General features: G+C 39.2%; 1 protein-coding gene across 12 annotated transcripts in view; it reads left to right on the top strand.

Moving 5' to 3' along the window:
• MEIS2 (Meis homeobox 2) overlaps window positions 1-14,498 on the top strand; it is a 197,751-nt gene that overhangs the window by 14,306 nt on the left and 168,947 nt on the right. For all 12 annotated transcript variants that reach the window (XM_074996927.1, XM_074996929.1, XM_074996928.1 and 9 more), the window contains exon 7: window positions 1,178-1,292. In XM_074996927.1, coding sequence (XP_074853028.1) covers window positions 1,178-1,292 — 115 coding nt within the window. The remainder of the gene's footprint in view (window positions 1-1,177; window positions 1,293-14,498) is intronic.

Genomic DNA, 14,498 nt, shown 5'->3' with positions numbered 1-14,498 from the left:
TACAGGTGACAAATAATGCAGGTCCATCCCTAAGTATGATCTGTTTCATGTGTTCTTGCTCTCCTTTTTTGCCAGAGGAAATTCCATCTCTTGCCTGCCTTCATGTGGTGCTGATAAAGCTCTTCCTGTACAGTAGAATTCCTGTTTTCCTTTAAGCAACAGCAGGGTATTGGGAATGATCAGGAAAGGGGAGGAGGACCAGGAGGAGACTACACTCAACAAAGTAGCACTGAACTGTAACTTTCAGTTTTCCTCACTTATCCTTTTAAAGGGCAGTTCTTCACTCCAGGAAAACCAGTACTCAATAAATTAAAAGCCACCATGAGTTATGTGACTGAAGTACAGTAGTAGAAGTCTTACTTAGCCAAGTATTTTCAGACTTCATATGTCTGTCTTTTACATTCTTTTTAGTGTATTTTATGCATATTAATGTAGAAAGGATTACATAAAAATCACCATATATATTATTTTATATAATCACCTGGTGATTATGCTTGACAGTTCTTGTAAGCGAACTGTTAAAGAGCAATACATCTAGAAAGTCTTTAAAAATGTGTCATATTAAAGAAAAAAAAATCTTTACTGGTATATAATGTGTTTCAGAGTGAGCTTATTTTCCCCACAGCTCTGGATTTGCTTCAAGTATTTTCAGCATTCAAACTGGTGGCGAAGAGAGGGGTGGTTCGGGTGTGCTCCCCTCCCATCCCATTTTCCTGTACTTTTTAAAATACTGTTTTTTCTTTTAACTCCCCCCAACTCCATCTAACCAGATGTGGCAAAAATGAGAGAAAATGTGACCCAAAACCTACCCCAATTTGAGCTTACAGTATTACAGAACCCCAAGAAAAAACCATGTCAACTCATTTGCAAACTGTTCATCAGAAAATACTACAATGTTTGGCAAAATTCTTTTACTGCTCTCCTATTAAAACAATTAAACCCAGATAGCTGTTGGAAGAGAAAAAAAGCAGTCCTTTATTTTACCAAATAAATCTTTGTACATCCTCTGTTTCTAACTGCTGAAGACATCTAACATTGTACAAACAGTATCAGTATTTGGCACATGTCACAAATGCTAATGTGTATACTTTCCCCCCTCCCCTCTGTTTTCTTTCTGTTCCTCATTTGCTATTGGAATGGGAACTGTGGAAAAAATTCCTTGGCATTCTGACTCCAGAACCCTTCATCTTGGAGAGACCACGATGATGCAACTTCAACGCATTCAGCAGGCACACCTGGGCCCTCCAGTGGGGGCCATGCTTCCCAGAGTGGAGACAACAGCAGTGAGCAAGGTAAAAGGTCAAACTTTTTCCCTGTGTAAAGTAGGCATGACTAAAATAACTTTGGCTTTTTATATCAGTACATCTGCCTTAGTGTAAACACGGAGTGGCAGGCTTGCAGTGTAATCAGCTGTAACTTGGGGAGACACTATTTCCTTTTCTTAACCTCCTTAGCTGCATTTTATTATTATTTCAAAGTGAAATATCTAATCTTCAAACAAGCTTTGTAATAACAATTGATTAGTTCTGCCAATTCCTTTACAAATTTGGTTATCTGCAGTTTATTTTTGTGTGGTGTAAGTAAATATAATGACAGGCATACTCTCCAGCTGTGATGCTGTAGTTTGTACTGGACTGTAAACAGAACCTTTATTTTGTAATATTAGCTATAACAGGAGTCCTATAGCAAGCTGTAAATCTGTTACATCATGTAAGGATGACACAGACTGAAAAAACATGTTTTTCTGAAAACATGAATTTTAAAAGCTTGATAGAGACAGACTCATGCTGCAAATTCAAGTCCTGACCGTGATTTTGAAATCCCCCAATCGTCCAGCCTTCAGAAGGGCTGATTCTTCACAGACTGGTACCTTATTCCACCATTTCTGCCTGTGCCAAGTTGGTGTCAAACACCATCATGAAGACTGAGTAGCATGTTACACCCACTTTACACTCTGTTGGCACAGGTGTAAATGACTGCCCATGGTGCAAGGCAGTGGAGGAGAGTCAGGCCCTGGGTGTTCAGAAAGTGGGTCGTGGTGGAACCTCTTGTGTAAGTGTGGTTCATTGCAATTTTTGGATTTTGACCTGGGCTTATTGCAATGTTTGGCTATTGATTGGGGTCAAATTTAAAACCCCCCAGAGGTTCAGTGTGCTAGTAGCAGTTTCTGTTTGGTATGTTGAACTGGGTCTCTCTACTCTTATTATAGATTAGTTATACAGTGTACATTTAGATTATTGCTGCTAGAAAGTGGAAGAGTATAATATAGGGTTTGATCTGACTCCTATTGGAGTGATTCAGAATCTTTTCATTAACTTCAGTGGGAGTTGGATTAGGCCTTAAGTCATTCCATTGACTTTAATAGACTTGGAACAGGCCTGTAATAAACAATAAGAGCCAAAGCAACTAATGACGAGGACGGCTTTAGTTATAAAGCAGCATGTCAGTGAAACCTCTCACAATTAACTAGCAAATTTTTTTGTTTCTAGATATAGATATAATCTATATGGGTTTAAAGTGATACTGATTTAGTGGAATATTTATTCATTCACTTCTAAAGAGCCCATCCCTGTGGCATCTGGAAATACGATATAACTTCAGTACATCAGGGCATTAATCAGAACTGTCCATCCCAAGCAGGACACATAGGTCCCATCTCTGCATCCACACCCTACTCCCAACTGCCATAACTAATTCAGTGATGGTATGCCATCAAACCATCTTGGGCCACAAAGACATGCTTTGTATGGCAGCTTGGAGAACAGAAAGCTTGAGCTCTGGCTGACATCCCACAGGAGTGAGTTCTGTGGTCATGGGATCCTGCACCTGAATACCTAACTTCTAATCTCCAGGCATATAAATCTAGGGGCTGTCAGCAAATACTCCTAGTCTGAACTCATTATTTGATATGAAACGTAGGCAGAGGTCAAGCCTAAGGTAGCCAGATGTAAGATCTATCATTCTAACTTATGTTCCGTGGTCTTGTATGCTCACAAATATATTATACTTATTTAGGCATCTGGTGGGCTCCTGTGTAGGAACCAGTTAATCACCTGAGTGTTGCCTGATGTATTAGGGGAAAATATACCTAAAGTGCTTCCCCCTCTACCTGGAATGTTTCCTTTTGAAGTGCCAGTCTACAAATTGAATGTCAGGACTCCAGTCGGCTGCTGGCACTTGAAAGATGCACACTCCTGTGATGTTTAGGTAAAACTCCCACTGAAGACTGTGGCCTAGATTGTTCCTCTCCTCCTTCAGGGAAATTACAAGAGGGGACCATATTGGAAAAAAATTCTACAAGAACTCCCTTGTTGAATTTTCCTTGGACTGTTCCACTGAATGGGGCAGGATTGTCTTTGTAACTACTGAACAGGCAGCGGTTCCATGCCCAAGTTGCATGGATCCCCGGAATCTGAAAGAGGCCACAGCCAACTGTGAGGAGAATCTGTGCCTCTCCTCCAGGTCTGGGATCCGCTTGTCCGACTCTTGTTGGCTCTCTGATCATTTGGCTCCACTGAAACTGCCTTGCCAAAACTCTCGTTTGCTGCTGCCTCTGGGGCACTTCTCCTCCAATGAGGTTTTCCAGGGATGGAGGAGTTCATGAAAGAGTTAATGCATCCGCAGATTGCATTAATATCCCAGTGGCTTTTCCACCAGTGTCAGGTGGAGTGGCAGAGGTAAGTGATCCACATCACTTCTCAGTCCTGCATCCTAACCTCCCACTGTCTCCTGACTCTCCTGGACCTTCCTTTCCTGATCCTCTCACTTGGTCCCTTGGCCCATTCCTTCTCAGTTGCAGCTCTCCCCCTGAAGAAAAGGTCAATGGGATCTGATGAAGGGTGGTTGGTGCCATAGATGTTGTTGACACTATGTTCAGGTCAAGGTAGATCCACATAAAGGGCTCCTCCCATGATGTTACAATTGGAAAACCATATGGGAATACAGAATCTGACCCAGAATGCCATGGCATAGCCTCTGCCCATTCCACTCAAAAGGGTTAACATAGGGGAAGTTTGAAATTAGTTAAGACATTTTGGCACTGAAAGAGTTATGGAAAGGGCTTATGGGCAGCGGATGATGAAATATTATCCTAATTTCATTAGCGGTGAGTGTCTGTGTTGCTTTTAGTCTTGTCACCTCAGCTGTACAAGGGGAAACTACACCGTACACTGTCTCTATTGACCATCCAACAAACATAACTTCTAGTGACCTGTAATCTACCAAGCATTTATTGACTTTATCCTGGTTCAGATTCACAGACCCAGGTCAACATCACAAAATAGTGTTGTAGTGAATAGTAAATAAGGTAGTAAATTTATTCAGCTTTTTTCCCCTAGTGAAAGTGAGAAAGGGTTAAATGCATCTAATAATAAAAATAAAACACTCCAAACATTTTACAAAGGAGAGGGGAAAAAAGGAGAAGCTGATTCAATGGTCTAATGAGACCATCTTCTAGAGACTTGTTTTGTGTAAGGCTTGCTTTGACCTTTCACTTTGCTCAGGAGCCCAACGCTTCATTTTTCACATTCTTGCAATTACGTTAACGCTTCAAGCATTTCTGACTCCAAGTCAGCTAGCAACACCCGGCATAACTCAACACTGTGAGTTTTTCCCCTCTCTGTAGATTCATTAACAGGTCACTGAGGTCCCAACTGAAATTTAAAACTGACTGGTTCTGTTGGGTTAGTTGAGTTATGGCAAGGGAGATAGCAGGAAAGGGGCTGGGAGAAGGGGAGGAGAGATAGACGACCCTAGGGTTTTTGCAAAGGAATATGCGGATAGAACCCTAAGTAGCACATTAAAAGGTGTGAGAAGCTTTAACATCCAGTCATCGAAGCAGTTGGGGGGGTGGCGGGGGGAGCATCTAAATCGTTTGGGATGCTACATTTTCCTTATTCTGTGCAAAATAAAGTAAAACGTGTTTTTGCATATGTTGCCTTAATATGCTAGCTACTTCTACTATTCTATATTGGTGTATGCCACTGTGATGTTATATCACCCACAGATTTTAATTTTTATTTAATCTCTTTATGGGATATTTGAAATAATGTATATGGCAGATTATGAATGAAAAGAAGGAAATCAGTCTTTTTTAAGGTTTAAAAACATGTGGTCTACAGGAATCCACTGGGGAACAGTTTTAGTTTAATATTTTATGACACCCGTATTGGATACCGGGCGTGCTATATTTTTTAGTTTTTTAAGTCAAAAGGACTAATCCTGAGAAGTGCTAAGTACCCACGAGCAGACCTGCTGCGAGAAATTTGGGAGGCCCATACCTCATGCCCACTGGGTACTCCAACTCTTCCTGTTTCACATTTTTTATACAGAGTGTAGATACATGAAAGCATTTATACAGATGTTCAGCACCTCTCAGCATCACATTCTTAGGCGTACATTTAGGCATAAGTTACAAACCAAAGCCAGGAAGTTTCTTCTGTCTCATATAGCAGCAAATTTAACAAGATGGGGTCAAATCCTGGTTTTTGTACTCATGCAAGTAGTTCCACTGGTGTCTGGCTCTACATGTGTGAATAAGTTGAGCAGGCTTTGGACAGCTGTAGAGAGGCTCTGAAAACATTTGATCAGAAAATATCTTTAATAGCCTTTAAACATTTTTCTGTGGTAGTTTGATGTTTTGTCCCACTGATTTGCCCACAGTAGCCTTCTGTAGGAAAGATTAATTATCTGCTTCAGGGCAAAGTCAACAGAGATATTGACTGAAATCACACATGCTTATCCTAGGTTACATCTTTGGGTTGATGCATATTGGAAAAGTTAGTCTGTGTGCGTTTCTTGTTCATTGTGTGAGACATTATGATATGTGAATTTGGAAACACAGTTGGTAAGGTAGAAGAGGCCTTGCTTGATATTGAAATTATACTAACACAGTATGCATATGTAGTGTTGAGTTTACTTTAAAACCAAATTATAATAAAGCCAAATAGAAAGAGGACTTGTATTAAATAATCCATTGTGTTCAGACACACTGTGCAACTGAGTTTTCATAACCAGACTTTGCTATTACAAAACAACATGCATTTATGTTGTTTTTTCCCATTATTCTTTTACATAAAATGTGTAGATATGCATGCACTTGATTGTATGCATATTTTCGTCTTATATCTTCAGACCTTCTCTGCTTAATTCCTTTTAGAGTAGAGATACAGTTTTATTGAAAAACTATCATTTTGCTGCTAGAAAGTAAACTATAGGCTCTATTGTGAAAAAGCAAACTTCCTAATAAATAATGCTTCACTGGAGATGCATAATTTCTAAAGGCAGATATCTTCCGAAAGGTAAACTTTGTGCACTATGAACAGTTCTTAAAGAACAATGACTTTTTTCAGTTGAGGAAGATACAGGAAGAAAGTAGCTCCTATTAATTCATCTTTTCCTTTCAAGTTGTTGGGGCCTGTCCTTGTGTTGATGGGTATGAGTAATTCCCATTAATGATTACGCATGTGCATTGACAGGAGAATAGACCCCTCAGTGTTTAGAGCACATGAAATTTACATTTTTCCCATTGCTGTAATTGAGATGTTGACAAATTGGAGAATATTGATGAGCCTTTGTTTTAAGTATTTCTTGCCAAGTTTGTTTTATTTTCCATGGCTTGAACAATAGTGTGGGTTCAGCAGCAATGAATAATAAGAGTAGAGTAAAGATAACATTGTATTTCAATATTTTGATGTGCCAATACGAAATAAATTGTCTTAGGCAAATGGAATATGCTGTTTTAATCATTAGCTATGCATGAGAGAAAAATGGATGTTGACATCTTTGCTGTAAAATCATTGTAATGGGGCCTTCCTTACAATTCATTTTTGTAAAATTCATTTTGTACATTTTGCAGCAATTGAACAATCCCTGCACTGTGAATAGGCAGAATTCCCAGAAATACTGAGACAGTTGGCCCAGTAACTGCTGAGCTCACACTGCACACCACATGCACATTAACCATAATGCTGCCAGAAACAATTTAGCTAAATATATTAACATATTAGTACCCACCCATCTTTCTTTGCTTTTATTCAATTGTGTGAACAATTACATTTTGTTTTTTGGTTTTTTTACCATTTATGTCCCTACCTATCAACCAGTCAATGGGGCTAGAATTTCATGGTAAATCTCTTTTATTTATTGTACAGTTTTCTAGTCATTATACTGGTGAAAACTGCAGATCCCCACCTTTTATTGAATTTAAAGCTTAGAGGTGAGTGAGCTCTTAAAATATTATCATACATTTTAAGACTTACATCTTACTCTCTTAGTTTCCAACCCACATAGTTATATGCAAAAATGTTTTTTTTCCTACAAATAATATACAAGTTATTAGATAACATTTACTTTGTGTTCTAAATATGTTGTGCTGGGGTTTCAAATGTAGCCTCAGAAAACTTTGTTAATGGAATGTTTTTGTAATGGCAGGAATCTCTATAAAAAACCCCTCGAAACAATATGACACATGCCATCTGGAATAATCTTTTGCTAGTTGGTTTTAACTTTTATTTTTCCTACAGCTAAGTTCATCCCAGACTGGTCCCTTACTGTTACTGGTAACAGAGTGAACTTCTTTTCTCCTTACTCTACATGAAATCTGAAATGAAAAGATAATAGCCAAACCATATTGCTGAAGAGGTTGCTAATGGTGGGATATTTACTTTTGTCTTTTATAATTTGGGGTTTGGTTTTTTTTCCAAATGCAGAGGGGAAGACTTCCCTTGAGGTCCCTTCCCTGGCCAGATCCACACCCAGCCCTTCTCAAAATTTAGCTATTATTTTATTTGACAAATTGTAATAGCATCTGACTGTTACAGTATTAATGTTTTCATAATTCAAAACTCTCAAACATGCAGTAGTAAGTGCAAGTCTCTAAATGCCTTCCTGTGTTGTTACAGTCTAATTTTGTCCTATATATGTTAACTTATTTGAAAGATCTAGTGTTGGAATCTCTGGATTTTTTTTAACTTAGTCGTGTAAAGGGATGTCTCCTGATGCCTGTTAGAGTTTAATTTAGAGTAGTAATTAAACTTGAATACTGCCTCATAAACAAAAGATAAACAATAAACCAGCCACATTCCCTGCTGTTTCATAGCTTTCTTTCCCAGATGTTTTAGCCTGATAATTTTTACACAGTGAACTACCTAGCATAGCATGCTGTGGACAGAGGTCAAAGACTAGTTCTTTGTAATAGGTTTTTTTAAAACTTTTTTTTTTAAACAAAATGCTAGAAGATTTTTCTTCATCCAGATAATTAACTTCTGAGATACTGAAGGACACTTCTAATTGATTTTGTAATTTGCCTTCCCTCCACTTGTTTAACAAGGCCAGGCTGATTTAAAAATTCCAATTTTATCATCAGTGACCTAGTGGTCTTTTAAAATTATTATTAAGGTATCTTGACAATCAATTCTGTTTCACTAAACAAGAGAAGAGAACAAGAAGAAAGAGAGAGAAGGTATTCCTTTAAATGCTGTGTTGATCCTAAGCAACTAAAGAAATGTTAACAATAGTACGTTTTTTTCCACACCAACCTTCAGGCTCTGGAGCTTGTCTGTCCATTTCTGGACCATGCCACTGTCAGCCATGATCCTTCTAATTGTCAGGTAGTAGCAGGCCATTCGAATGCAGAAGCCATGTTATTTTCACTGGGTGGGGTAATTACTGAAAGCTGAGAATAGCTGCACTAAAGACAGAGGGATACTTTCATGATCCCATTAGCATAAGAGTGGGTAAATTATTCATGCCAAGTGAGGATTCTATGGGGAAAAGTATAGTTAATGCACATAGTTTTTAAATGTATCCCTTTCTGCTCTGAGACTAAATTCTTGTTGGATTCAGTTCTCAGACATTTACGGGAAAGCTCTAGTGGCATGTTAGACGCAGTTCATCTCTCTCTGTTTGCAGCGCTCTCAATAGAGACCATCTGGCAAAGATCCAAAAGGTGATTAAACAAAATGATCAGCTCTTGTTGCTGTGTTACATGTCCAATACTCTGGATTAAAAAACATGACCCATGACAGTCAGCTAAAGTCATTCTATTTTTTTTTCTTTTCGCTATAAGAATTCAGATGGTCCGCAAATGTCTATGCCATCTTTGTGTCCTTATGGCCCATAATCATGAACAGGTTGTGAAAATGGCTCTTTCTGTAGCACGGTCTGTTCCAGCAGCATAGACAAAATTCCTATTAATTGGGTCAGTCTAATGTTCACAATGACATAGGGAAAATTACTAAAATTTGTTCTTTAGGAGACACAAAAAATGTGTGCTTTCTGCCATGAGGGAGTTGAAATCTGACAACAGGTTCATGTGATTGATTAATTTTCTTGTGACTGAAGAAATTCAAAGCATGACATTGTCATCTGCTGAAAATAGTATGCAGCTCCTTATAACCGCACAAAAAGGCGGGCGAGGGGGGTGGGGGACGACGAGGAGCTGTGGTTTAACACTACAATCAGGGATGAATTTACAGTGCCATTCAGAAGAGTACTCCCTTATCATAAACAAGCTGATAATCACACTGAACCTAACTCCCAATTAGCTCTTCCTTCCCTCACAGAGATCAGTGTGCATGTCCTCCTTAAGCCGTGATATGTTGCTATTGAGTCAGACAGAACATTTGTATACCTTATGTCATATTCAAAATTTAAGGATTAACACTATATATTACCAGGAAACCCAGCTAATCAGCAAGGTAATTTTCAAACCAATCACTTAGATGACTGAGTTAAGGTAAAAATGCCAAGACTGTGAATAGGGGACATATGTATCTTATCTTTTGGGGGTTGCACCAAATGGCAAGTAGCTGTGTAAATTCAACAGAAAGCAGACATTGTTGGAAAGTAATTAAAGAAATATTGAAATGAAATCTACCGTATGAGTGAAATATTTGTAGGATGTCTTTGTTGTTTCATACATAACAATGTGCATGGACCTGAAGAGTGATTTTTGAAAACCTGCTTTCACAAGGGGGGGAGGGAGTGTTGAACCACAAGTAGGAAAATACAGGTTATAGAACCTACTGCCGTAATAGTCAATCGTACAATTAGATAAAGCCTGTCTCTTAGAACCAAGAATATTTATAGTCTGGAATCATTTGGCTGATTAAAGAAGGGGGTGCTTCAAGAAAAGAAGGAGGACTAAGCTAACAAACCAAATAAATCAAATTCTGCTTTTAAAAGCTAAGATGATCCAGCAAGGCTGTCAGCTTCCCTTACTATGTAAGGTGTAAGCAGTAGGTAAAAGATACAGACGTGTCTAGAGCACTCCGGGAGGGGCAGTGAGGCTCCCCTAGAGTCAGTGCAATGTGGCAGATGAAAGGGACCCATATAGCCTTGGGGGGCTTAAGGCTATTACAGGGCAACTCATGGTCTGTTATCATGCTGATTTTCAATTGATTTTTGGCTGTACAGTACTTGTTGAAGGCTCTCTAGAGCATCAAACATTGCATTATGGTGATACACATTGTAATACATGTGCTTTTTGTCTTATTGTCTTTACTTAGCCTGGTATCAGAGCAGTGAACCACCATTCTTTGATTTTTCCAGTTTCTGGGGACATTTTAGGTTTGGGGGAGTGGAGTGGGTGGAAGAAGTTTGACAGCCATCTTTACTCATTTCTTAATGCAGACTGACATATTTGTTTATAGTTTTGCCTTTTCCAACCAACTGAATCTGAAATGATTGTAAACCATTTAATATATACAATGGTTTAAGCTGCATTCAGACTTAGCTCTGTGTCTGAGGTGAAGTTACATCACTCATTTTGAGGACTAACTTTACCTTCATCCCTCCCAAACCACGTTATTATTTTGTATTGTAGGTAGTTGATATCAGAGATTCTTAATCCTGAGTCTGAGATTGCATGGACTTTCTATATGCTAGAGAAATCAATTTTGCATATTTTCCAGCTTCCACTTTTGCTTTTATGTAGTTGTGTTCCTCTTGTTGGTCCACTCTCACATGCTGTGAAAATAAAAATCACACAGCTGAGTCTTAGCTGGCAGAGACAAGCAACCATAAAATTTCTTCCCTTTTTTAAGAAGGTTCATTATTTTAACCATATTATTGGCAAAATAGCTGCTGCAAAATTCTCAAAAGCAACATTGACAACTGTGCCTGCAATTTGGCTCCCACAAATTTTGGTGCATACATTTATTCAAACATGTAAAGAGCATATGCAAATGAAAATCAGAAGATTTACACGCATAAAAATGTATGGTGAAAGTCATAAACATGGAACTCCCGTGGGAGCAGCTTCACATGTCAGGGTAAGGCACAGCTGAAAATTTAACCTGATATTTGTGTTTTATAGGTAGGCAGGTTAAAGCACAGTACTCGGAAACAGGGCTTCTAGCTAGAGCTCTGGCACTGCTTCCATGTTGTAAGGGCCATTAAAATCAATGGAATGACTCCCCTTGACTTCAGTGAACTTCAGATCAGGCTCTCCTGCCTCAGTTCAGCAATTTGTTGCACACAGATGACAGCTGCATCAGTGGCACTTTGTATCGATGTGGCAGTCTGCTGGGCTGCAACAAATTGCAGGATTTTGAAGTCTATCTGTGTGACCTTGTGCAAGTTAGGTTTCCTCTTCCTGGTTTACTTTCTCCATAAGTACAATGGGAGCAACAGTGTTTAGCTTTTGAACAAGGATGTTGTGAAGCTCAGTCAATTAACGTTAGTGAAGTGCTCTGATATACTTGAATGGCTGGTTATACAGAAGTGCTAAGTATTATTGTGTTATTAGCAACTGTGAAATCAAAGCAAGAGAAGCATGGGCAATGCACATAGGTATTTATTGCTTGTTTAGCTGCTCTCTCCTCTTTCAATACAGAAAAACTGGTAAGTGAAATAGCCTTAACATTACAGGCTGTTTTTAAAGAGTTAGAAGGTCTAAATATTTAGCATTGAGGAAGCCGGTCTCCTGAGAGCGCAGAGACCTGGGTACCGTTACCAGCAACCTTTACCTGAAGGTGAAATGTTTGGAACAATGTCTTCAATGTTTTCAAAGCAATGGACTTTGATTTGTTATTATACAAGTATGTCTTCCCATTACTATTTTTTTTCTTGAACAAACATATTTAATTTGAGCATCTCAGGGAAAACCCTATTCTGTGTCTGTATTTGAACTTCCTTTTGTCTACCAGAGCACCCAAGGGGAGTTATGTACTGTAAGATTTATCCCACACCAATGTTTTGGTTTGATTTTTTGTTTAGTTTGTTTCTAGAATATTGCTCTCAATGCTCTAGCACTATACAGAGAGTTGTCGTGTTTAATCACCTCGTGTACCAGCAGTTCTGTGTTTTAGACTTGACATTGATTTTCCTCATCTTGGCACAGGAAGATCCAGTATACTCCTTGCTCCATTGCCTAAGAATCTGCAATGTGCACATAGGCAGTGGTGGCCAAGAAGGCAGGCTGAGGGCATCACAATTGTCAGTATGAGTATAAATAGCTTGCTTGATACTTTGAAGATTCTTTTTGCCAGATACCCCAGTCAATGCAGGCGTTTTTTTGGGGAGGAAATTATAAAGAAAAAAATTGCGTATAATATATTTTATCATCGGAGTTCCTTTTCATTTTGGTTCTTGTCAATATACCAGGTTAGGTTTAGTACCATAGTTTTCCACAGAAGTTATTTATAATAACATTGTTAAATGCACCGAATATGAGCTATTGGCCATAGTTGCACGATGCATTAAAAGCCTTCATTTGATCTAGGACTCTCAACTGGGCATTCGAGGAGATGTTTTCCGTGAAAGAGGGCTAGAGTCAGCTGGAAGATAGGTCTTCCCTGTTCAAATGAATGGAAATTATTTTGCATGTAGGGGGAGATTAGCTATATAAGGTCCTGATCCTGCTTCCACTGAAGTCAATAGCAACTGCCTAACTTGGATGGAGGCAGAATCTAGTGGCACTGTCCTTTCTTTTCATAGGTCCCTTTTAAAAATCAGTGCACTTAATTCTAAGTCTACCAATGTTTGTTTCAGATATGCTGGGATAGTTGAGGTGGCGAGTTGCCTCAAGCGCCTGACAGAGTGAATACAATCTTCTGTTCTAGAATTTTCACAGCTGCTCTGGGACTAAATTCCAACAGAGGTGCTAGTTCCTGCAGAGGTGTGCAACAGATGGAAGGCACACGTAGCCTTCTCCTTTGTGTTTTCACTGGAGTTACTTACAGTTGCAATTCTTGCACTTGTCTGAGCGCAAATACTGCATAAAGTTAACGTCGCTAAAAGGGGTAGGAAGGTGCAGTGCCTCAGTATCAAGGATCTGAATGGGTGGTGCAGAGTCACATGATGTCCATTGTGGATTTGGGCCTATAAAGCACAAATGACCCCACAACGTGCCAGTGATGGCCAGCAGAAAAAAGGACAGGAGAAAAAAATGAGGCAGACAAGAATTACGTCCAGAGAAGCAGGAAGAGCAGAAGGCAGCGCATGGGGCAGGGGGTAGGGGAAAGACCAAAAGTGCAGTGCCTCATGTGCAGGGGGAGGAGAGAGTCACGCAACAGGGAAGCATACGTGAGAGAAAGGAAGAGAATGGAGGAAGGCATGTACATGAGAACAAGGAGGGAAAGAATAGATGGAGGGAGCAATGAAATGAAGAAGACATGTAGACAGTTGCGCTACAGGCAGCTATTAAGACAAATACTTTGTCTCAGAGGCTTGACTATGTTGTAGTCACCTCCTTTCCCCCTCGGAAGTTGGGGTTTTACAGCCCTGGGTAAAGAGTATGAAACATCACATAAGTAGGGGAGATCAGAATCAGTCAGCTTGTGCTACTCCTTTACTTCTTCTGATTTCATACTCATCACGTAACGGCTGTGCTTTTGTCAGCGGAGGAGTCTGCACTCCAGGCATTTGTTAGAGGGGATTGTTCAAGAGGAGCATAAACTTCTACCAGTTTAAAAGGAGCTGAGTGCTTTCCTAGTTCCCTTGGGCTCCGTGAACAGGTATAGGACTGAACTGAAATCCTCTGACTGAGCCAATTTCTCTTCTTATTTAAGGTCTAATACACAGCCTGAAAGCGTTCCATTGACCTCAACAAGCTTTAGACCAGGCCCTTGTACAGTATAATTCCAGAGTAACTCCACTGAAGTAGATGGAATTACTCTGGATTTGCACAAGTGTAAATGATGGCATGGTTTGATTCAACAATAATACATTAATAGTTTGTGTTTTGTGGGACTGGGCAGCCATCCAGTTAGATAAAAAGAGTCCAAAATTATGCAAGTGTAGTGGCATTGTGCATCCACTAACACAATGTGCCAACCTTTAAAATGTTTTAAATAAAACAATTTCCCATTAAAATTGTAATGGGAAGCTAACATTCATTTGCTAGATGAGCACAAAAAGAAAACCTCTTGCTTTTCATAGTCCTGTGCTACTAAACTGTAAAGCCTGTTTTGCATAAAAAAGTACTTAGTTCACAAATCATGCAAAATTTAATGAGTGTAACTTTTATTGTCAGTTCACTACCTTGAGAAAATTAT

This window comes from Carettochelys insculpta, chromosome 6, assembly GCF_033958435.1.
Source record: "Carettochelys insculpta isolate YL-2023 chromosome 6, ASM3395843v1, whole genome shotgun sequence".
Taxonomy (NCBI): Eukaryota; Metazoa; Chordata; order Testudines; family Carettochelyidae; genus Carettochelys; species Carettochelys insculpta.
The sequence above is the reverse complement of the archived record's forward strand: the minus strand, read 5'-3'. Positions and strand labels throughout refer to the sequence as shown.